Below are 24,605 nucleotides of genomic sequence, written 5' to 3' on the forward strand. Positions count from 1 at the left end.
GTGCAGGGCTGGGAAGTCTTCTCCCCCAGTGAGCTCTGGGCATGCTGCCACTTCTGCCTGCCTTTAAGCACTGTGTCTCTGCAGGCAGTGCCCCCAGCCCTGCTGCGCTGTGCAGAGGAGCTGCTCCTGGGCAGAGCTGTCTCTCTGCAGCGCTGCCCGCTTGCCAGGAGCTCCCCTTGGGCGCAGGAGCCCGGCCCAGCTCAGCAGCAGAGGCCCAGCCCAAGGCCTCCCTTGCTCTGCCCCCCACCGGGCTCCCTGCACATGGCCCTGGGGCTGCAGGGGAACCTGCTGGCAAACAGCCTGAAGGGATCCCTGGGCTTCCCTCCCTCACCTGGCACACACACCTCTTGACATTAGGCTCTTTTCTCTAAGCAAAAAAATAATTATCTGTAGCAGTCTTCTCTTCTCATGCCAGTTGATGGTGGGACACCCAGACACGGTCATAGACCTCCTTTAACCCCCTGCTTATGGAAGGGATTCAGCACAGCCAGATAACCCAACATCTCATGCTGGGTTTTTGTCCTGGGGCTCGAATGGGACTCAGATCCCTCCCATGCCTGCCACAAACCCACAGGACCTGGGATTCCTCTGCACTCACTTTGATGTCCACCATGTGGGCACCTGCAGGTGAGCTCCAGGATCATTAATAGAGATGGAGGAAATCAGGGGGCTGCAAACACCTGGTGACAGGTCAGGGGGCAGAGGTACGTGCAGGCATCTGCAAGCTCTCATGGAGAAACCCTGAGGGACAGGGCAGCACCTGGGGGCATCCCATTGGAGGCTGGTGAGGAATGCCTTTGGCCAGCTGAAATGACAGCAAATGCACCCATTTAGGACAAGTAAACCTGTCCCTCCTCAGTAGGCTCAGGGCAGCCTGTAGAGGCATCCACCTGACCCAATGGAGAACTGTGCCACAGGGAGAGCTGAGTCTCTCTCTCCCTCTAGTTTTTCTTCCATCTCCAGGGACTGTAACGGCACTTGTCTCATGGACATCCCTACATTCCCTAATGAAATTCAGGGCAGCTGCTCCATTTAAAGCCACTTCCAGGCCTGCAGTGCTACCTGAGATGCCAACGCTGCCCAGCACCACTGGAGCATGCAGCTGACATGGGCAGCACAGGACTCACAGGACAGCTCTGGCCATTCACAGCTGGTACTTAACGGGCACCCCTGAGGGCATCTCTGGTAGACCTGGTGCTTATGAGCAAGTGACCGTTTCCCAGGGCTGCAGTGAGCCAAGGTCTGTCCCACCTCTATCTGTTAGAGGCAGGCAGTGCACGGATATGAGGCACGTCACACCGAGGTTTCCACTTGTGTCCTTTGGTTTGCAAACACTGCTGCTGCGTCTTACCCCCATCCCTTACTTAGTCAAGACACAGCCCAGTGATTTTTTTCTGTGTCCCTTGATCACAGGATGCCCATAGCCAAGGACATTTTCAGCAGCCCCTTCTCCTGCCTGGAGATTGGCCCCAGCTCCAAAACTGGCCCTCAGGGATGCCCCAACACCACAAAGGCCCTCTGCCTGGAGGAAGGCCTGGGAATGTGCTGCAATTCCCTCCACATAACGCATCCTACTTCTCCAGGTGAGTGACATGCGGTGCAGAGGAGTTCAGGCACACTGAGGGGCTGCTGCATCCCAGGTGCCTTCGCTCTCATCGTTTGAAAAAAGCCCAGCCCCAGGACAAGCCTCAAACCCCACCTTCCTGGAAGGGCTTCCAAGAGCACAGGCGTGTTGGGGCAGGAACACAGCAGTGACTTCTCCAGCGCTCCACTTCCTTTATTCCGTGGCCTTTGTCGGATCGGTCAGGAACCGCTAGGAATGAACTGGGCAGAAGGGCGGTGACTGTTCCTCATGACAAGAAGGGAAATCTCTCGTCTCTCTCCCGATCTGTGCTGTCTCCATGCTGCTGACCTCACAGGCCTTCTAATGACATGTGCTGATGTCACAGGGGATGCACTGCATCAGCAGGATATCGTCACTGGAGCAGCAGCAGTGCTGGCACTTCCCTGCAAGGCCTGGTCCCTGCTGGGCACTGCTTGGGTGCTCCCCAGCGCTGTCCTTGTGTGGCCAGGAGTGGGGTCAGCAGGCAGCAAGCTTGCACTGGGCGACCCTCACTGACGGGCGGAGGAGCAGGGGCACCTTGCAGAGGAGCTGTGGTTGAGGAGCCAGGGCGGGCATCCCTTGTCCTGAGCTGAGGGCTAGCAGCAAACGAGATGGAGGGCTGCTGGAGCATGACCATCACCTCTGACATGACTTCCCAGTTACCAGTGCTCCTGCAGCTCTCCCCCAAAGGTAAGGGTGTCAGGAGCCCCTTTCCAAGATGTGTCACAGGGGCTGTCAGCTGTCCAAAGCTTTGCAGGGGGCTGGAAATGGCTGGTAGCTGCTGCAAGAGCCTTGCCTGAGTGTCCCTCTGGGCTCAGGGGAGTATGTGGTAGCCAGGATTCCTGGGTCCTGATGCTAGGGGTGCCCTAAGCCCCAGGGCTTCTCTGGGCATGGCTCAGCCTCCTTGTGATGGGGACAGTCCAGGGCCAGGTTTCCCTGGGAGCTGCTGCCTCTTCGGGATCTGGCTCTGGGAGGAAGGACGTCCGATGTCCCAGAGACTGGTGTGTCCTGCAGCTCCACAGGCCTCTCAGGAATGTGCCAGAAATGCCTGTGTTGGAAATCAAGCCTTCCCCTTGTACTGATCTCCTTCAGGGGAACCAGCCCCTCCTGTGCCACCAGGCTGCCAGAGCGTGTTCTGGGTGCTGAGATGCCATCCCTGGATGGCCACAGCCCTGGTGCTGGACCCTTCCAATCTCCCTACTGAATCACAGAATCACAGAATCACAGAATTTCTAGGTTAGAAGAGAACTCAAGATCATCGAGTCCAACCTCTGACCTCACACTAACAGTCCCCACTAAACCATATCCCTAAGATCTACATCTAAACGTCTTTTAAAGACTTCCAGGGATGGTGACTCCACCACCTCCCTGGGCAGCCTGTTCCAGTGTCTAACAACCCTTTCGGTAAAGAAGTTCTTCCTAAGGTCCAACCTAAAACTCCCCTGGCACAACTGAAGCCCGTGCCCCCTCGTCCTGTTACCAGGCACGTGGGAGAACAGACCAACCCCCACCTCACTACAGCCTCCTTTAAGGTACCTGTAGAGAGCGATAAGGTCACCCCTGAGCCTCCTTTTCTCCAGGCTGAACAAGCCCAGCTCCCTCAGCCGCTCCTCATAGGACTTGTTCTCCAGGCCCCTCACCAGCTTTGTCGCCCTTCTCTGGACTCGCTCAAGCACCTCGATGTCCTTCTTGTAGCGAGGGGCCCAAAACTGAACACAGTACTCGAGGTGCGGCCTCACCAGAGCCGAGTCCAGGGGGACGATCACCTCCCTAGCCCTGCTGGTCACACTGTTTCTGATACAAGCCAGGATGCCGTTGGCCTTCTTGGCCACCTGAGCACACTGCTGGCTCATATTCAGCGGACTATTAACCAATATTCCCAGGTCCTTCTCTGCCTGGCAGCTCTCCAACCACTCATCTCCCAGCCTGTAGCTCTGCTTGGGGTTATTGCGCCCCACGTGCAGGACCCGGCACTTGGCCTTGTTGAACTTCATGCAGTTGACCTCAGCCCATCGGTGCAGCCTATCCAGATCCTCCTGCAGAGCCTTCCTACCCTCGAGCAGATCGACACACGCACCTAACTTGGTGTCATCTGCAAACTTACTGAGGGTGCACTCAATGCCCTCGTCCAGATCATCGATGAAGATATTAAAGAGGACTGTGCCCAGTACTGAGCCCTGGGGAACGCCACTATTGACTGGCCTCCAACTGGACTAGACTTCATTTACCACGACTCTTTGGGCCCGGCTATCCAGCCAGTTTCTGTGTACTGTGGTGGTTTTACACAGGTACACAGGTGGACTCCATGGCCACCGCTCCTTTACTTCCCCACCTACAAGGAAAATGGGGGAAAATTATGATGAAAGTAGCTCAAGGCTTGAGGTAGAACAGGAGGTCACCCACCAAATATCCTCATGGGTACCAATTATCATCACAGGCAAGACAGACTTAGCATAGGCAGATTAATATAATGTATTGACTATCACTGGTGCACTACAACCTTGAGGAACTACAAGCAAACTAAAAACACCATTCCCCCCATCCAGCCTCCTGTAACTCTTTCTCCTGGGTGGAACAGGAGAATTGGGAATTGCAGTGAGTCCATGACATTGCTTCCACTGCTCCTTGATGGTCAATCTCTGCCCTCTCTGGGTCCCTCCTGTGGGATGCCCTCCTTCCCAAATGCATCCTGTGTGGGGCCATAAAGGGCTCAGATAATGACAGATATGACTGGATCATGATAAAATAAAGTTGTTAGAAGCAATATATCAGCTTCATAGTTGCTGACCACAATGTTCATTTTTTGTTGGTGTAGTAGTCCTGTTTGGTCTCAGAACTGTGTTGGATAGCACATTACATATTGTGTGTGTTCCCTGTTGTGCTGTTTATCCTTTGTGGGGGCTCGTTTATGGTTATTGGTTTACTGCCTAACACTGCCTTATGTTGTGATAAAATTACTGGTCATGAGACAAATCTGGTAGTTGTACTCAGCATTGCTGTCACCTCCATGCTCGAGGAACTTTCTCTCAGAAGCTATTTATAATTAACAGTCTTTACTTTTCTCCTCAGGGAGCCAATCTATGGAAGGGATGAGGGGGAACACTTCTTCCCACATCTAGTTACAATAGCTCTTCAAAACTTTGAATCCATGGGATGTTCAAACCAGCCTGTATATATTGTTTTGTGTCCTGAATGTGTTTCAGGTTTTGTTTAAGGTTAGAGTAAACTATTTCAGAATGCCACACAATGATCTGCCTTGAGGCAGGATAATTATGAGGGGCAGGGTGTGTGGGAGGATATGGGCAGGCACCTAGAACTGTGGGCACCTCCAATGCTTTCTAACTTCACCCCCAAAGAAGTGCAGAATCATAAAAAAAAAAAAAAAAAAAAAAAAAAGAATCCTGACAATTCCAAAGTGACAGAAATCACTGCGATGTGCTGGTGCTTAGATTGCTGAGTTGCAATCTACACAACTCCAATCCCTATGACTGGGCTAGAGAACCAACCTGTGCCTGTATCAGTCAAATATATACATGTGAATAAAATAAAATGAGGAAAGAAGCTCCTACTCCTAGAGGGAAGGAGGAAGAAGAAGATGAGGCAGGCTCCTCCCAAGTAAAGCCATCAGAGAAATGTGTGGACAAAGACAGAGATAACATAAAAGCAGCAGTAAGCATCTGATCACTATTCCTTGGGGAGCTGTGAGATGTTTGATTAGATTTCAGCCATCATCTCGGCCAGCACATTGTCACCTGGCTGCTCCGATACTGGGATAACAGGGCCAGTAGCCTCGAATTAGAGGGCAGGGAAGCCAAGCAGCTGGGATCCCTCCCCAGGGAAGGGGGCATTGACAAAGCAATTGCAAAGGGGGCACAAATCCTCCCTCTCCTGAGGTAACTCCTGTCAGGTGTAAAGGAAAGGTATCCGTTCAAGGAAGATGTTGTATATCACCCAGGCAAATGGACCACCAGGGAGAGAGGCAGCCCATATCTGATGCAATTGGCCATGCTGGAGGTGATTTATGGTGATTTATGCACATTCAACAGTTTTCTACCTTGCCCGGTGCCTCACAGGATCCTTCAGTTGTGGGGTTGCTGAGGGTCGACGTGCCAGTAGCTACCCAAATGGTGCACCAGTGGCAATATGGCACCACCCAAGATTCCCTGATTCCCATATATATGCTGATTCATCAACTGCAGAGCCAAGGACTGATCAGCAAAATTTGTTCACCCTTTAATAATCCCATAGGGTCAGTGCAAACATGTAATGGAGATCTGAGACTAACGGTGGAGTATTGTGTCTAGAATGAAGTCACACCAAGTTCAACAGATCATCTATAGTCTTCTCTCTTTATAGTCTTAGCTCTAAGAGCATTTAAATGATCTCTTACAGCACCTGAATGCTGCTGTCTGATCCCTTCCTGGGATCATAAGGAGCCAGTACCTCCAGGCCAGAACACTCTCCTTGTACCCTTGGATGCAGGCCCCTAAGTTCCATGGACTGTTAAGGGTGTAGTTTGCAAAGTAACCATGGATTTTATCCCCACCCAACACCTGTTGTAGCCCTGCAGAGTCCTGCCTCAAGGCACAAAGGGCAGGGAGACCTGGCTGGTGAGAGCTGAGGCCCTGTGGAGATGACCGAGACACAACAGCCATTACAGCCAAGGGTCACAGAGAAGAGAAATGGAAAAAGAGAACATTTAAAAGAGAACAGAATAGGTTTAGCTCTGCCTATGACACATGACTCCTTTTGCTCTGCTGACAGCCTCTGCAGGCTGCCCTGCACATAAGGAGTAGGGACAGGTTCAGTTGTCCTACATGTGGCATCTGCTGGCATTTCAGTTGGCCTGAGGAATGCCCCATTAGACGAAAGGATAAACCTCAAATTTCAGCAGGTATTTCCATCTGAACAGCTCCTGCCTGTCCTCCATCTCCACTAAGGAGCTACTGTGGCTCAGTAATTCGCATTAAGGTGCCTATGCTGTGGACACCTGAACTGAGGCCTGAGGAATCCCAGCTCCTATGGGAGGGAGCTGAGATCCTTTTCCAGCCCCAGAAATAACAACCAGCATGAGATGCCTTGACTGACTCTGCTGAATTAATTCCTTAAGTGGGGATGAAAGAGATCAGTCCCTGACCATGATTTCATGTAAAAAATGAAACTGGGACAAGAAGATGTGATTGTTACACTTAATTGGTGTTCTGTAAGGAGAAATGACCCTGGTGTGAAGAAGTGTGTGTGCCATGGGAGGGCTGGAGCCCCAGGGATCCCTTCAGGCTGTTTGCCAGCAGGTTCCCCTGCAGCACCAGGGCCATGTGCAGGGAGCCTGGTGGGGGGCAGAGCAAGGGAGGCCTTGGGCTGGGCCTCTGCTGCTGAGCTGGGCCGGGCTCCTGGGCCCAAGGGGAGCTCCTGGCAAGCGGGCAGCGCTGCACAGAGAGAGCTCTGCCCAGGAGCAGCTCCTCTGCACAGCGCAGCAGGCCTGGGGGCACTGCCTGCAGAGACACAGTGCTTAAAGGCAGGCAGAAGTGGCAGCATGCCCACAGCTCCCTGCAGGAGAAGACTTCGCAGCCCTGCACCCGGTAAGTCTCTGGCTGGAGGGCAATGCAGCCGCAGTTCCTGGAGGCAGGAGAAGCTGGGGGTGCAGGCAGGGGTGTCCAGGGCTGTGGTGCAGAGCAGGGTCCCTGCTGTGCCCCAGGGGCTGTGTGCCGGGGCAGGGCCTCTGCCGCCTGCCAGGCTCAGCACTCAGCCTGCCCGGGGAGCTGCCCAGGGCGCTGCGGGGAGAAGCTGCTGGTGGAAGGAGCCCCCCCTGGCAGGGCAGGGTCCTGCTGCTGGTGGGAGGCTGCTGCCTGGTGCAGCCTGCTCACAGCTCCACAGCACACCAAGGGAATTTCAAAGGGAACTTCACTCTCACCTTCCCTTAGCCTCTCCTTTCAGTTTCTCTTTTTGGTTCAGTGGAAATAGAAAGATATGATGCTATCCTATAAAAGCCTGAGAGTCCTAAGGCATCCTAAGGAGGTTACAATGACCACCAGTAAGTCCCTTCCTGCCCTTCAACCCCTAGAAACCTCCACCACTCCTTGCACAGTGTCAGCAGGGTTGGAGTGACCTGGTCTCTAGGACGTGTCCCCAGCGAGCTGCCCCTGGGCAGAGCCCTGCTGCCAGGAGGTGTCTGCAGGGCAGAGCTGAGCACCCAGCAGGTGGGATGGGGGCTGTGAGCTGCAGGCAGGAGGTGTGGGGACAGAGACCCAGCTGCAGGCAGGGACAGCCGCAGGCTTCACAACCATGGGCAGGGAGTGAGAGATAGCTGCTCCCAGAAACATAGAAGGGGGACTTTTGAAATTTCTCTGCCACCCCTGCACAGTTGCTGTCTTCCACAATACAGCCTGTGGTCTCTTCCGCTCCTCCAGCATGGACCACCAGAGATATTGGCATGGGAACTTATTCATGATCCTCCTTTGGAGTCAGTGATGTAGAGAATAAGTCAGGTGCAGCTCAGAATGATTCACATTCTTGTCATTCAGATACATAAATTGAGGAACAGCCTCCATGTCCCGTCATGACATGTAGGGCTGTGTGTGGGGCTGAGAATGAGCTCACTCTGTCTTCAGGTCACATTGTTTTTAGTGCATTCAAAACTTTTCCTGCAAGAGTTCTGCTGGGCTGCAGGCTGCCCCCCTCCAGGGCACAGCTCTGCCATAGCAGCTCAGTGCTTTCCATGGAGAAGACACCTGATGGCTAAGGGCATGGAAATGCTGCTGGAAATCTCTGTGTTAGCTGCAGTGATCCCTCTGTATCCCTTGCTACACGTGGAGAACTGAGACCACACTCAAGGCCACAGGAGATTGGAGATTTGCACTTGGAAACTGGATTCCTTTACTCTGAGCAGTGTGCAGGCTCTTCTCTAAGGGAACACCTGAGTATGATGGTATCTTTGAGTTCAAAGCGGTGCCAGTTCAGGGCAGCTGTGACCAGGACTTTGGGACAGGATAGCTGCCCTTACTCTGCTCTAAGGGACAGAGCCCTTGCCTCTCAGGCAAGATTTCACTTGAGTACAGCAGTAATGCCAAGGACTTCCAGAGTCCCTTGCTCCCAGTGGCACCCTCTGGTAGCATAAACCAGAGCTCTACCAAGGAATGTGCAGCAGAGGTTTTCCTAAAAGGGAAGCAGCAGTTCTGAGGTTTAACAAGAAACAGAGTAGGTTTTGCTCACAGGGCTGAGCCTAACATTTTGCTGTATTTCCCTCCTCAGACAGGTCCCCATGCCCAGAGGAATCAAATGTCCAACAGCAGCTCCATCAGCGAGTTCCTCCTCCTGGCATTTGCAGACACACGGGAGCTGCAGATCCTGCACTTCACATTCTTCCTGGGCATCTACCTGGCTGCCCTCCTGGGCAACGGCCTCATCCTCACCGCCATAGCTTGTGACCACCGCCTCCACACCCCCATGTACTTCTTCCTCCTCAACCTCGCCCTCCTCGACCTGGGCTGCATCTCCACCACTGTCCCCAAAGCCATGGCCAATTCCCTCTGGGACACCAGGGCCATTTCCTATGCAGGATGTGCAGCCCAGGTCTTTCTGTTTGTCTTTTTGATGTCAGCAGAGTATTCTCTTCTCACCATCATGGCCTACGACCGCTACGTTGCCATCTGCAAACCCCTGCACTATGGGACCCTCCTGGACAACAGAGCTTGTGCCCAGATAGCAGCAGCTGCCTGGGGTTCTGCTTTTCTCAATGCTGTGCTGCACATTACCAATACATTTTCACTGTCCCTCTGCCAAGGCAATGCTGTGGACCAGTTCTTCTGTGAAATCCCTCAAATCCTCAAGCTCTCCTGTTCACAGTCCTTCCTCAGTGAAGTTTGGGTTCTTATGGGTAATCTTTTCATCGACTTTGGGTGTTTTGTATTCATTGTGCTCTCCTATGTTCAGATCATCAGGGTCGTGCTGAGGATGCCCTCTGAGCAGGGACGGCACAAAGCCTTCTCCATGTGCCTCCCTCACCTGGCTGTGGTCTCCCTGTTTCTCATCACTGCCATGTTTACCTACCTGAAGCCCCTCTCCATCTCCTCTCCATCTCTGGACCTGGTGGTGGCAGTTCTGTACTCAGTGGTTCCCCCAACAGTGAACCCCTTTATCTACAGCATGAGAAACCAGGAGCTGAAAGTTGCACTGAACAAAGTGATTTCATTGAGAGTTTTCATTGCTGGTAAACTTCTCATCTCTCTCCACAAATGACTCACAGTATATTCATGAGAGTCCTGTTCATTTATTTATTATTATTATTATTATTATTATTATTATTATTATTATATTGTTGTTGTTGTTGTTAAGTACCTTTGTGATGTTCTGACACACATTTGATTTTGTCTCATTTCATCTGAAACATCAACCTGCTCTCCTTCTCTGTAGCCTTGATAAAATACGTGTGCCACTGGGTCTGAGCTGACTCCCTCATAGTATCTTTTTGGTATGTTGGCTTCTACAGGCAAATGAGATGTCTGCAGTCTCCATGGAGGAAATGTTGAACCAGCAGGCACAGGGAAGGTGGGTCTGGAAAAGGATTCAAGTCATCCTCAGGCACAAGTGATTGGCACAAAGCTGCACCAGAGGCGGTTCAGACTGGACATTAGGAAACATTTCCTCACCATGAGAGTGTCAGACATGTGGTGGTTTTACTCGGGTGGGCAGTCAAGCTCCACCACGGCCACACTCTCATTCCCCCTCCTCAAGTGGAAAAGGGGAGCAAATACAATGAAAAAGGCTCAAGGGTTGAGATAAGGACAGGGGGATCACTCAACAATTACCGTGATGGGCAAAACAGACTCAGAGTAGGGAGATAGTAAGTTTTATTGCCTATTACTAACAAGCTAGAGAAGTGAGAAACACAGGAAAGAAACCAAAAATGCCTCCCCACCATCCACTCTCTTCCATCTCCTCCCCGAGTGGTGCAGGGGAATGAGGGAACCGGGGTTGTGGTCAGTCTACAGCACTTTGCCTCTGCCGCTCCTTCTCGATCACTCCTGTCCCCTGTGCTGTGGGGTTCCCACAGGCAGCAGTTCTTCAAGAACTGCTCCTGATAAGGGTCCATACCATGGGGTCCTTCCCTCAGCACACTGCTCCAACCTGGGTCCCCCACGGGCAGCAGCTCCTGCCAGGTCACCTGCTCCTGCATGGGCTCCTCTCCATGGGCTACAGGTCCGGCCCGGAATCTGCTCCAGCAGGGGTCCTCCACATGCCACAGCCTCCGTCAGTTCGAGTCCACCTGCTCCACCGTGGTCTCCTCCACACGCTGCAGTGTGGAACCCTGCTCTCCCATGGTACTCCATGGGCTGCAGGGGGACAGTGCCTCACCATGGTCCTCACCACAGGCCGCAGAGGACTTCTGGTCCAGCGCCTGGAGCACCTCTCCCCCTTCTTCTTCACTGACCTTGGTGCCTGCAAGGCTGTTTCTCACTCCTCTCTCTCTCCCAGCTGCTGTGTGGCAGCATGGTTTTGTTCCTGTTGTTGTTTGTTTTTGTTTGTTTGTTTTCAACTTCTTAAATATGCTCTCACAGAGACACAAACATCGCTTATTGGCTCGGCTCTGGTCAGCAGCACGGCCCTAACCTAACATGGGGCAGCTTCTAGAGTCTTCTCACAGAAGCCATGCCTATGGCTCCCTGCTACCAAAACCTTGCCACATAAACCCATTAGAGGGGTTCCTCTCATCCTCGAGGAAATACAACTGCCTGGATTTGTAAAGATACCTGGAAACCTCTAGAGTCCTTGGAAAGGTTCCCTAGTCTTTCTGAGCATCAGACACAGATGTTGAACCCAGAGTGAGAGCTTAGCAGCTGTGATCCCAATCCAGCTGGGTCTACTTCCCACCGTGTGCAGCACAGCCAGTGTGCAGTCACCTCTTGGGCACCACAGCCTGCTTGGTCTGCTCATGGCACCACCAGCTCAGGGCCACATGGGCAGCATGGGGAGACAGCCAGGAAGAGCTGGAGAGGCGAGAGGAGGGATGAGGAGAGGTCAGATGGAAGCTGACCTTGTCTAGAAGTTGCCTCAAATACTGATGTTCATCTCATCCAAGACAAGAACTGGACTGTGGGTACCCTAACTTGTATTCCTCATGCAGAACCACATGTCCATGTTCTTGGTGCACCACCCGGCCTGAGCAGTGACTGAAGAAGGACTGGTGCCCTAACCTGCCAATCTCTTAATGCCCTTGCCCTGTGTGAAGAGAGTCTTGGAAAGCAAGGCTGGGATCCCGTGCCAGGGTTTACATTGACGGAAGCATGAGCCAGCAGCCATGTGAGCTTCCTGCTCTCCTGCTGTACTTGTATGCAGCACATGTCCTTGAGACAATCAGACAGTCTCTCCCAACCCATGTGCTGGCCCTTACCCTAGAGATCACCCCCAGACAAGGTTCTTCAGCTCAGGTCCACCTGGAAGACTGAAGGGAAGCTGCAACCACAGGAGGCCCCAGAAGAGAATCACAGAATCATAGAATGGCTTGGGTTGGAAGGGACTTTAAAGAACACCTAGTTCCAACCCTCCTGCCATGGGCAGGGATGCCATCCACTAGAACAGGTTGCTCAGGGCCTCATGCAAGCTGGTCATGAACACCTCCAGGGATGGGGCATCCACAACATCTCTGGGCAACCTGTTCCAGTGCCTCGCCATGAAGAATTTCCTCCTAATCTCTACTTTAAATCTCCCACTTTTAGTCTAATATCATCCCTCTTTGTCCTCTCATTGGCTGCATGAGGAGAAGGTCACTCTCCATCTTTTTTATTGGCCCCTTTAAAAATTGAAAATGAGGTCACCCCTGAGCCTTCCCTTCTTCAGGCTCAACATTCCCAGCTCTCTCTCAGCCTTACTTCACAGGAGAGGTTCTCCAGCCTACTGACCAGCTTCGTGGCTCTCCTCTGGACCCAATCTAACAGCTCAACATTCTTTTTGTACTGGGGACCCCAGACGTGGATGCAGTACTCCAAGTGGGGCCTCACAAGAGCAGAATAGTTTTTCATAGCTGGTTCCTGAAGTACAGTGGAGACAGCAATGCTGAGTACAACTACTAGAGCAGTCTCACATCCAATAATTTTATCATACCATAGGCCAGTGTTACACATTACAGCAAAATAATAACCTTAAACCAGCCCCCAGAGATGATAAACAGTACCACAAGGAACACTCACAGTTTGCAATGTGCTATCCAACATAATTCTGACATCAAACACATCTACAACCCTGATCCCCCAAAAATCAACATTGATTTCAGCAAATAATAAGCTGATCTAATGCTTATAACTATTTTATTTTAATCATTATCTCTACCCTTTGGGCCCTACATTATGTGCCAAAGGGAGTGTTGTGGTTTAACTTGGCTGGCAGCTCAGCACCATGTAGCCGTTTGCTCCACACTTTGCCAGTGGGATGGGGGAGAGAATAATTGGGGAGAGAAAGGAAGGCATGAAGGAATGTATGAAGGAAGCATGAAGGAAGGAAGGCATGAAGGAAAGCATGAAGGAAGGCAGGAAGGAAGGCAGGAAGGAAGGAAGGAAGGAAATCTTGTGGATGGAGATAAAGACAGTTTAATAGTACAAAAAAATGAAAGGGAAATAATAATAATAAAAATGTTATTATTGTTGTTGATGATGATGCTGATGATAGTAGAATGCACAAAGCAAGTGATGCACAATGTAATTGCTCGCCACCTGCTGAAAAATGCCCAGACTTATTGAGGCCAGGGCAGCCACTGGCAAGCTGAACCAATGGGTGATGCTGGTTGCACTTTTGTGAGGGCAGATTTAAAAAAAGGGAAAAACCTGCTGGGCAACAGCAGCTGGGAGAGGGAGGTGTAAGAAATAGCCCTGCAGACAACGAGGTCACTGCAGAAAGAGGGCAAGAGGTGCTCCAGACACCAGAAGTTCCCCTTCAGCCCATGAAGAGGCCCCTAGTGGAGCAGGCTGTCCCCCTGCAACCCACGTGTCCCATGGAGGAGCAGATCCTGATGCTGCAGCCTGTGGAGGAGCCCACAGTGGAGTAGGTGAATATGGCCTAGAGGAGGCTGCAGCCCATAGAGTGCTATCGCTGAAGAAAACTCCAAATCTTGGGACCCCAAACAACCACTCAAAAAATATTTACTTCCCCTTTTTCTCTTTGAAGAGGGAGAGAGTGAATGGTGGTGGAGAAGGTCACCTGTGTATCAGGGTAAATCCACCATAGTACGGGCACGGGAAGGGTTCAGCACCAGAGCTGTGACCATCCAGAGATGGCATCTCAGCATCTAGGACATGCTCTGCCAGCCTGGCTGCACAGAAGAGAAGGAGCAGAGGTTCCCCTGAAAGAGATCAGTACAAGGGGAAGGTTTGATTTCCAACAGAGGCATTTCTGGCAAATTCCTGAGAGGCCTGTGGGAGCTGCAGGCCACAAAAGTGTCTGGGACACTGGACGTCCTTCCTCCCAGAGATCCCAGATACCAAAGAGGCACAAGTTCCAAGGGAAAACTTGCCCTGGATTGTCCCCATCACAAGGAAGCTGAGCCATGCCCAGAGGAGCCCTGGGGCTCAGGACAGCCCTAGCATCAGCACCCAGGAATCTTGACTGCCACATTGTCCACTGAGCCCAGAGGGGAACTTAGGAAATGCTCTTGTAGTAGCCAACAGCCCTGTTCAGCCTCCCCCCAAAGCCCAGGACTTGCAGCTTTGGACAGCTGACAGCCACTGGGCCAGCCCTTGGGAAGGGTCTCCTGACACCCTCACCTTTGGAGGAGAGCTGCAGGAGCACCTGGAACATGGAAATCATGTCAGAAGTGATGGTCACCGTCCAGCAGCCCTCCATCTCACTTGCTGCTGGCCCTCAGCTCAGGACAAGGGATGCCCGCCCTGGCTCCTCAACCACAGCTCCTCTGCAAGGTGCCCCTGCTCCTCCGCCCGTCAGTGAGGGTTACCCAGTGCAAGCTTTCTGCCTGCTGACCCCACTCCTGGCCACACAAGGACAGCGCTGGGGAGCACCCAAGCAGTGCCCAGCAGGGACCAGGCCTTGCAGGGAAGTGCTGGCACTGCCACTGCTCCAGTGATGATATCTCAGTGATGCAGGGCTTCCCCCTATGACATCAGACCGTGTCATTAGAAGGCCTGTGAGGTCAGTAGCAAGGAGACATATTTTCCGGCATTTCTTGACAAATCCACCAGGAACATCTCCAAATGGTGGCAAAGCCCACGGAATAAAGGAAGTGGAGCACTGGAGTAGTCCCTGCTGTGTTCTTGTACTAAGATACCTCTGCTTTTGGGAGCTCTCCCAGGAAGGTAGGGTTTGAGTCTTTTCCTGGGGCTGGGCTTTTTTCAAACGATGGGAGCGAAGGCGCCTGGGATGCATTATATGTGTTAGGATGCATTAGGATGTGTTATATGGAGGGAATTGCAGCACATTCCTGGGCCTTTCTCCCCTCATGTCCCACAAGGCTCTGTGCTCTGAGAAGGCCTCAGCACCCTCGCCCAGGACATCCCCGCTGCCATGCCACAGGCAGAGCTGGCACACGAGGGACTGGCAAACTTACCTTCAGCACCTCATGGTAAGGGAGAGGGGTAGTGCAGCACTGCAGAGGAAGGGAGAACAGCTTGGACAGATGCAGTGCACTCCTTAATGCTGACACAGCTTCCTTTCAGTGGGGATCCAGCTCCTCCTGCCTGTGCCCCAGGCCGAGGGCATTGGGGCACATCTGGGCTGCAGCACCTCAGCTGTGGCACAAGGGCCAAACTCAGACTTGTCCCAGATCTTTTGCTCAAGAGCCTGAGCATGCAAAGGCTTTCCATCACAGCAGATATGCTGCCGTGGATGGCAGATGGGCACAAAAGGATGAATTCAGGGGTCCCAAGGAGGGCAAGGCCTGGTGTTCCTGAGGCCAGAAGGAATCAGGCCTGGGCTGTGCTGCCCTGACAGCAGAGGGCATTTGTGGTGTTGGTGCAGCCCTGAGGGCCAGTGCTGGAGCTGTGACCGATCTCCAGGCACCAGGCCTGTTCCAGTGCATCACAACCCTTTCAGGGAAAACATTTTTCCCAATATCCAACCTAAATTTCCTCTGGTGCAACTTGAGGCCATTTCCTCTTGTCCTGTTGCTGGTCCCAGTACTGAGTCCTGGGGGACTCCACTTGTGACCTGCTGCCAATTGGATTTAACTCTGGGAAACAGAGTCAAAACCTTTACTAAACCCTAGGTAGAAAACATCCACAGCCTCTCCCTCATTCAATAAGGGCATCACCTTTCCATAGGAGAACAGGTTCATCAAGCAGGACCTGCCTTTCATGCCATGCTGACTGGGCCTAATCACCTGGGATATCATGTGTGTGTTGTATGATGGCACTCAAGATAATCTGCATCATAACCTTCCCTGGCACCAATATAAGACTGACAGGCCTGTAGTTTCCTGGGTCCTCCTTCTGGCCTTTCCTGTAGATGGGCATCACATTTGCTAGCTGACAGTTGACTGGGACCTCCCCTGACAGCCCGGCCTGCTGATAAATTACAGAAAATGTCTTGGTAAGTACTTCTGCTAGCTCCTTCGATATCCTTGCATTGATTATGGATGGAGAATAGCCTTAGTCCTCCTTTTGTTCCTAAGGCATTTATAAAAACATTTTTCATTCTCCTTTATGGCAGTAGCCAGACTGAGTTCCAGTTGGGCTTTGGCCCTTCTACTTTTCTCCCTGCACAACCTAACAACATCTTTGTAGTTAATCCTCCTGAGTGTCCTGCTCCTTCTTCCAAAGGTCATAAACTCTCTTTTTCTTCCTCAGCTCTAGCCAAAGCTCTGTTCAGCCACGTTGACCTTCTCTGCTGGCTCATCTTTCAGCACATGGGGATGACCTTTTCCTGTGTCATTAGGATTTCGTTCTTGAAGAGTGCCCAGCCTTCCTGGACTCCTTTGCCCTTCTGGACTGCCTCCCGAGGGACTCTGCCAAGCCGGCTCCTTAACAGGCCAAAGTCAGCCCTTTGGAATTCCAGGGTGGCAATTCTTCTAACCCCTCTTCTTACCTCTCCAAGAATTAAAAACTCTATTAATTCATGATCGCTATGCCCAAGATTTGCCCTTCAACTTTCATATTCCCCTCAAGTCCTTCTCTGTTCAGAAGCAAAAGGTCCAGCAGGGCACCTTCCCTGGTTGCCTCACTGACCAGCTGTGTCAGGAAGTTATCTTCCACCCACTCCAAAGACCTCCTAGACTGTTTCCTCTCTGCTGCGTTGTATTTCAAGCAGACATCTGGGAAGTAGAAGTCCCCTGCCAGACTGTATTTTCAGTAACCAAGTCATTACCAGCCAGTGTGTGAGTGTCTGTAGGACAAGGATGCACCCCAGATATTCCAGGCTTTCATTCAATAACCTCTAGGACAGAAGTCACTGAGCGCAAGCTAATAGATCAAAGCTCTTTTGTGTTTGTATAGAGCATTCCCGTACTCCAAATTCACCTCTAGAAGAGTCCAAAACACTGCAGGCACTCACAATTGACATAAGCTATAGCAGAATTAATGCAACCTGTTGCAAGGAGTCCAGAAAGTGCCTTCCCCGGTGACCATCTCTGGTGAAGGCCTTGGGTTGCTCAGCTTAGAATGAATGCCAGTGGAACCGGGGCTTTGCGTATCTCTGTCCCCAAGTGCGGATGCCAATCACAGAGGTTGCCCAGGTGACATGTGGCAGTGATAGCTTCTGCCAAGAGGCAAAACCCCCTCTCTTGGCATAAAGGATGAGGAAAAAAGCCTTCATCCTGTTGGACTGATCTCACAGTCATACCCAGGTACAAGGCTGCCAGGCTGTCACCATGACTGTCGCAGTGTGCCGCTCTGTCAAACAACAAGCATCATTTTAGGAGAACTCAGCCCTATTACTTATTCTGCAACTAAATGGCCACTTTTCTGACCCTGTCAGGTATCTCATGCATTTGATACCACAAAGAAAAGGTGGTGTCTCCTTCCTAGCGAGGAATAACGCCAAGTACCAGTACAGGCTGAGTAGAGGGGGAGGACCACCTCCATTGACCTGCTGGCAACACTCTTCCAAATGCACCCCAGAATCCCGTTGGCCTTCTTGGCCACAAGACACACTGCTGACTCATGCTCAGCCTGCTGTCCTCCCAGACTTAAAGGTTCTTCTTTGCAGAGCTGATCTCCAGCAGGTCATTCCCAGCCTGTACTGGTGCTGGGGGTTTTCCTCCCTAGGAAGGAGATAGGACCCTGCACTTGCCCTTGCTGAACTTCATGGGGTTCCTCTCAGCCTGTCTCTCCAGCCTGTCAAGATCCCTCTGAATGACAGCACAGCCCTCTGGGATATCAGCCACTCCTCCCAGCTTTGTGTCATCAGCAAAGCTGCTGAAGGTGCACTCTGTTACATCATCCACTTCACTGATGAATAAGTTGTACAACAGAGAGGAACTTTGGCATGTCCCTTAGCCCTGCACCCAGGTAGGGCAATTCCTGCTGCAGGAATCAGTCAGCACACTGTTTAGAGAGGGCCAGTCAGTGTTTGCTTTGTCTGCTTGCAAGTGTGTTCCCCAGGAGAGACCCTGCTGCCTTCTAGGAGCTGTGAGCCCTGGAGCCCCAGGGCCATGTGCAGGGAGCCTGGTAAGGGGCAGAGCAAGGGAGGCCTTGGGCTGGGCCTCTGCTGCTGAGCTGGGCCGGGCTCCTGGGCCCAAGGGGAGCTCCTGGCAAGCGGGCAGCGCTGCAGAGAGACAGCTCTGCCCAGGAGCAGCTCCTCTGCACAGCGCAGCAGGGCTGGGGGCACTGCCTGCAGAGACACAGTGCTTAAAGGCAGGCAGAAGTGGCAGCATGCCCAGAGCTCACTGGGGGAGAAGACTTCCCAGCCCTGCACCCGGTAAGTGTCTGTCTGGAGGGCAATGCAGCCGCAGTTCCTGGTGGCAGGCTGTGAAGCCGGGGGTGCAGGCAGGGGTGCCCAGGGCTGTGGTGCTGATTTAAAGATCAAAGCCAAAATTTCTTTAAGTGGTATATTCTTTATTGCAGCGCTGGATGCACGGGGGATCCTTCCGCCTATCGTGCATGTACGAAGTGACAAAATATCTCATATTTATACAGCAAAACAATGAATATTCAATTAGCATCCATACATAGTCATTACCTAACCCCACCTACCCTCTCTTTGTATGCTAATTAGCTTGTCAGTCCTCACGATTGCGCAAAAGTCTTCCAAGTATTGTGGGCCGGGGTCTCCAGGATGTGGGCAGTGGTCTTTGGGAAGAAGGCTGTAGGTCTTCCTCGTAATGCACTTTTCACCTTTGCTTAATCAGTTGTTTTCCAAGCTGTAAAAAAATGCTGAGTTGGCTTTCAGTTTAACTGAGGGTCGGCAGATAACAGGAAGTCTCAGTTAACAGGACAAGACAATTGACTCAAGTTATCTCAAGTCTCAGCCTGTCTAACGGTTAACAGATACTGGGATGTTTTCAAATAACAAGATGCTTAAACATAACAGAAGGTCTACAGATAACAAGATGTCGTTTACTTTGTCCTTGCTAACTTTTAACCACAAGTTTTATTCTATCCTAAAGTGAGTTTATACTATATCAGTGCAGAGCAGGGTCCCTGCTGTGCCCTAGGGGCTGTGTGCCGGGGCAGGGCCTCTGCCGCCTGCCAGGCTCAGCACTCAGCCTGCCCGGGGAGCTGCCCAGGGCGCTGCGGGGAGAAGCTGCGGGTGGAAGGAGCCCCCCGGCAGGGCAGGGTCCTGCTGCTGGCGGGAGTCTGCTCCCTTCAGCAGGCTGCTCACAGATCCACAGCACACCAAGGATATTTCCAAAGGGACTTTTGAAGACGAGAGTTAAGGCAAGTGTTAGGTACTTCACGATCAGCAGTCCTGAGTTTACTTTCTTTTTTCTTTTTTCTTTTTCTTTTTTGTTTGTTTGTTTGTTTGTTTTTTTCTTTTCTCTCAGTCAGTGGAAAGGAATTAGATGCTATTTATACTCAAGAAGAGTCTTAGAGTACTAAGCCTTCACAAGGAGGATTAGAAGAAATCCCAGCAAGTCAGGACCTTTCCTGTCCCTGAAACTATAGAAAGCTCCACCACCTCACATTCAGTGTCAGCAGGGTCTGTGTGACCTTGGATATGCCACCAGTGAGCTGGCCCTGGGCAGAGTCCTGCTGCTAGGAGGTGTCTGCAGGGCAGAGCTGAGCACCCAGCGGGTGGGATGGAGGCTGTGAGCTGCAGGCAGGAGGCGTGGGGACAGAGACACAGCTGCAGGCAAGGACATCTGCAGGCTTTACAGCCATGGGCAGGGAATGGCAGGACAGTGCTAACAGAATAGTCTGGCACCTCTCTGTCTGCCCTCTAGCCCACAGGATTCAGGACGTGACTCATAACCTCAGTAGCAGAACCTCACTCACAGCAGGCCCTTCTGAGTTCCTGTTGGTCCCTCGCCTTGCCTTCCCTGGCAGGAGCCCTGTGCCATTCCTCTCTCTTCTTGGAGCTGCAGCTGCTGTTCTTGCTTTATGGCTCCCTGCAGATGGGGAGATGGGGCTTTCAGCTGCAGCTCAAGCACTGACCGTCTGGGTCCCACCACACAGATGTGTCCATAGGAGGAAGGTCCCCAGAGTTCCCCTTCTAACCTGTGGGGCTCTGGGCAATGAGGCAGGGAGAGAGCTGCATCTCCTTCCAGGGAGTTTTTTTCCAATTTCACAATCATTGAGCAGCTCAGTGTCGGAAACTTGGCTGAGCCCTAGGTGAGTCTGTCTGAGACCAGGGTAGATAGCAGACTGGCTATCCTCACTGCACTAAGGACAGTCACTTTGCCTGTCAAGAGCTCACCTGGAATACCTTACAAATGCCAGTGTTTTCAACCCTCTAAAAATGCTTCTGAGGGAGACACAACTGGACCAAAGTAAATCACAAGTACTGTTCATCAGTAAAGAGTGTTGACAGTGGTAATGCTGTGAAGTCCAATACATCAGAGGTAGATTTAATCAGATATCACTCCTGGTTTCTTTTCATGTAGAGCTGTAGGACAGGTCTGAATCCTCCAGCACACACAGCAGAGACCGCTGCTCCCAGGGCCAAATTCCTCCAGCACCAACCAGACCTCAAGCAAGGGAGCAAAAGAAACGCCTCAGAAAGGGGAAAGTCACTGTAGGGGTGTTTGGATGGGAAGAGAATTAGGTTTTATCTCCTAATGATCACTGTCTTTTCTTCCTTGGGTATTCCCCTTTTTCCAGGAGACCCTGAGTCCAAGAGGCATCAGATGTCCAACAGCAGCTCCATCACCGAGTTCCTCCTCCTGGCATTCGCAGACACGTGGGAGCTGCAGCTCCTGCACTTCGCACTCTTCCTGGGCATCTACCTGGCTGCCCTCCTGGGCAACGGCCTCATCCTCACTGCCATAGCCTGCGACCACCGCCTCCACACCCCCATGTACTTCTTCCTCCTCAACCTCGCCCTCCTCGACCTGGGCTGCATCTCCACCACTGTCCCCAAAGCCATGGCCAATTCCCTCTGGGACACCAGGGCCATTTCCTACTCGGCATGTGTTTCACAGGTCTTTCTTTTTTCCTTTCTGATATCAGCAGAGTATTTTATTCTCACCGTCATGTCCTATGACCGCTATGTTGCCATCTGCAAGCCCCTGCACTATGGGACCCTCCTGGGCAGCAGAGCTTGTGCCCAGATGGCAGCAGCTGCCTGGGGCAGTGGGGCTCTCTATGCTCTGCTGCACACTGCCAATACATTTTCCCTGCCCCTCTGCAGAGGAAATACCCTGGACCAGTTCTTCTGTGAAATCCCCCAGATCCTGAAGATCTCCTGCTCACGCTCCTACCTGAGGAGTTTTTGGGTGCTTGTGATTGGTGTCTGGTTAACGTCCGTGTGCTTTGTTTTCATTCTTTTTTCTTATGTGCAGATCTTCAGGGCTGTGCTGCGGATGCCCTCAGACCAGGGGCGACACAAAGCCTTTTCCACATGCCTCCCTCACCTGTTTGTGGTCTCCCTGTTTATCAGCACCTGCTTCTTTGCCTACCTGAAGCCCCCCTCCATCTCCTCTCCATCCCTAAACCTGGTGATGGCAGTTCTGTACTCAGTGATGCCTCCAACATTGAATCCCCTCATCTACAGCATGAGAAACAGGGAGCTCAAGTGGGCTATTAGGAAAGTGACTTCATGGATGTTTCTGAATAGTGACAAATTTCCCCTCTTTTTCCAGAAATGACTTAACTTGGTACCTCCCCTCAGGCCTGGTCCATCTTTCATTGTCAATATTGTTATTATTCTCTTTGGTATCATTTGATTTATTGCGCTCTTAGAGTAATATCTCTTTTTCACCCTACTCCTGCTGGGGATTGACACTTCTCTGTTTGCTCTTGATATGAGATATGAGTCCAACAGAAGGTCAGAACTGACTCTTACATAGGATCTGCAAAATCAAATGGGATCTCCACAATGCACTGTCTGAAGGCTTGGCTGTTTCTTCAAGGTTTTTGCCAAGCTTTCCAGAAGCTTGTGTCACTTTCCATCACCTATCAGACACTTTCCATCATCTGTCAGTGATCATGGTCCTGCAAAGAGGTCGTGGTTGAGTAGTGACTTGCCCATCTTTAAGAAGGGTCATAAGGAGGACCCAGGGAACTACAGGCCTGTCAGCCTGACCTCGATGCCAGGAAAGGTGATGGGACAGGTCATCTTGAATGCAATCATGCAGCATATGTGAGACCACCGGGGGATCAGACCCAGGCAGTATGGGTTCAAGAAAGGCAAGTCCTGCCTGACCAACCTCATCTCCTATGACCAGTGACGTGCCTGGGGGATGAGGGAAAGCCTGTTGACATAGTCTACCTAGACTTCAGCAAGGCCTTTGCCATGGTCTCCCACAGTATTCTCCTGGAGAAGCTGGCAGCCCATGGCTTGGACAGGCACACGCTTTGCTGGGTTAAAAACTGGCTGGGTGGCCGGGCCCAGAGAATAGTGGTGAACAAAGTGAAATCCAGCTGGCGAGCAGTCACCAGTGGTGTTCCCCAAGGGATGGTGTTGGGACCCATCTTCTTTAATATCTTTATGGATGATTTGGATTTGGGAATTGAGTGCAGCCTCAGTAAGTTTGCAGGTGACACCAAGGTGGAGGGAAGTGTCGATCTGCTGGAGTATAGGAAGGCCCAGTAGAGGGACCTGGACAGGCTGGATTGATGGGCAGAGGTAAGTGGGATGAGGTTCACCATGGCTAAGTGCTGTGTCCTGCCCTTTGCTCACAACAACTCCATGCAATGCTACAGGCTTGGGGCAGACTGGCCTGAAAGCTGTGCAGAGGAAAAGGTTGGATGTAGTACTTAGGGACATGGCTTAGTGGGTGATATTGGTGGTAGGGGGATGGTTGGACCAGAAGATCTTGGAGGTCTTTTGCAACCTTAATAATTCTAAGATTCTGTGCTTCTTATTATGCAGAAGTCCATGGTTTCCTGGAGCTTTGCCAAGCCTAGGAAGTGTCTGAGGAAGAACTGGTTGGTGCCCTATATTCTCCAGCCCTTAATGCAACCATCTTTCCAGTTGGGTGGCATCAAAAGCAATGCCTGTGCCCTGTGTCAGGGCTACGACTGATGGAAACATGGCCCAGCAGCCGCAACAGTTTGCTGCTGTTCCTCTGGCTGTGTCCAGCACATGTCCATCAGACAGTCTTCTCCAATCCGTGTGCTGAACCTCAGCCCAACAGTCCTCAGCAAGTCCTCATCTTGGGTCCATCCCAAGGACTGAAATGCAGTTGTGACCAGATGTCGTGGTTTAACCCGGCCGGCAGCTAAACACCACGCAGCCGTTCGCTCACCCTCCCCCCTCCCTCTCTGGGACGGGGGAGAGAAATGGAAAGTGAAGCCCGTGAGTTGAGATAAAGACAGTTTAATAAGACAGGAAAATAATAATAACAAAATAATAATAAAATAATAACAATAATAATACAATGGTGATAATAGGAAAGTAATAATAGTATGTACAAACAAGTGATGCACAATGCAATTGCTCACCACTCGCTGACCGATGCCCAGCCTAACCCCGAGCAGTCCGGCCCCCTCCCCCCGGCTAGCCACCCCTATATATTGTTTAGCATGACGTCAGATGGTATGGAATACCCCTTTGGCTAGTTTGGGTCACCTGTCCTGGGTCTGTCCCCTCCCAGCTCTTACTACACCCCCAGCCTGCCCGTTGGCAGGACAGAGCAAAAGGCTGAGATGTCCTTGGCTTAGTATAAGCACTGCTCTGCAACAATTAAAGCATCGGGGTGTTATCAGCACTCTTCTCATCCTAAGCCAAAACACAGCATTCCACCAGCTACTAGGAAGAAAATTAATTCTGTGCTAACTGAAACCAGGACATCTATCCACCCCTTATTCCATACCATTTATGTCATGCTCAGGTTACACTCTTTTCCATACATTCTAATTAGTCGCCTATAGTAATCATGGTAGTGATAACATACAGTATAATATACTATTTAACATGGTACAATTCAGTTCATGGGCTATTCTCACCCAGTATTAAATCTCCTTGAGGTACACACCGGACCTCTCCGTTCTTTTGCATCACCCACCAAGTGTATCCAGGTCCCTGAGCGAAAACAATTCCACGAATAGGTTTGCCTTTTCCTGAGGCAGGAGTAGCCCAGACTGTTTTACCCAGCATATTTTTTACATGCACTACAGGAACTTTATCCCCATCTACAGTACGTAACAGGTTTGATTGGGCAGGTCCAGCTCGGTTGGTAGATCCCCTAGTATTGACTAACCAGGTGGCCTTTGCCAAATGCGTATCCCAGTTTTTGAACGTCCCAGCACCCATTGCTTTCAAGGTAGTCTTTAACAGGCCATTGTATCGTTCAACTTTCCCGGAGGCTGGTGCATGATAGGGGATGTGATACACCCATTCAATACCATGTTCTTTGGCCCAAGTGTCTATAAGGTTGTTTCGGAAGTGAGTCCCATTGTCTGATTCTATTCTTTCTGGGGTGCCATGTCGCCATAGGACTTGCTTTTCAAGGCCCAGGATGGTGTTC

The 24,605-nt window shown here is 51.5% G+C and overlaps 2 protein-coding genes across 2 annotated transcripts in view; one reads left to right on the forward strand and one right to left on the reverse strand.

Moving 5' to 3' along the window:
* Window positions 1-24,605, reverse strand: part of LOC113841163 (uncharacterized) — a 249,639-nt gene that overhangs the window by 138,252 nt on the left and 86,782 nt on the right. The window lies entirely within an intron of this gene.
* Window positions 20,823-21,804, forward strand: LOC139999873 (olfactory receptor 14C36-like). The gene has a single exon (XM_072029501.1). The coding sequence runs from the start codon at window positions 20,823-20,825 to the stop codon at window positions 21,780-21,782; it is 960 nt and encodes a 319-aa protein (XP_071885602.1). The 3' UTR covers window positions 21,783-21,804.

This window comes from Anas platyrhynchos, chromosome 30, assembly GCF_047663525.1.
Source record: "Anas platyrhynchos isolate ZD024472 breed Pekin duck chromosome 30, IASCAAS_PekinDuck_T2T, whole genome shotgun sequence".
Lineage (NCBI taxonomy): Eukaryota > Metazoa > Chordata > Aves > Anseriformes > Anatidae > Anas > Anas platyrhynchos.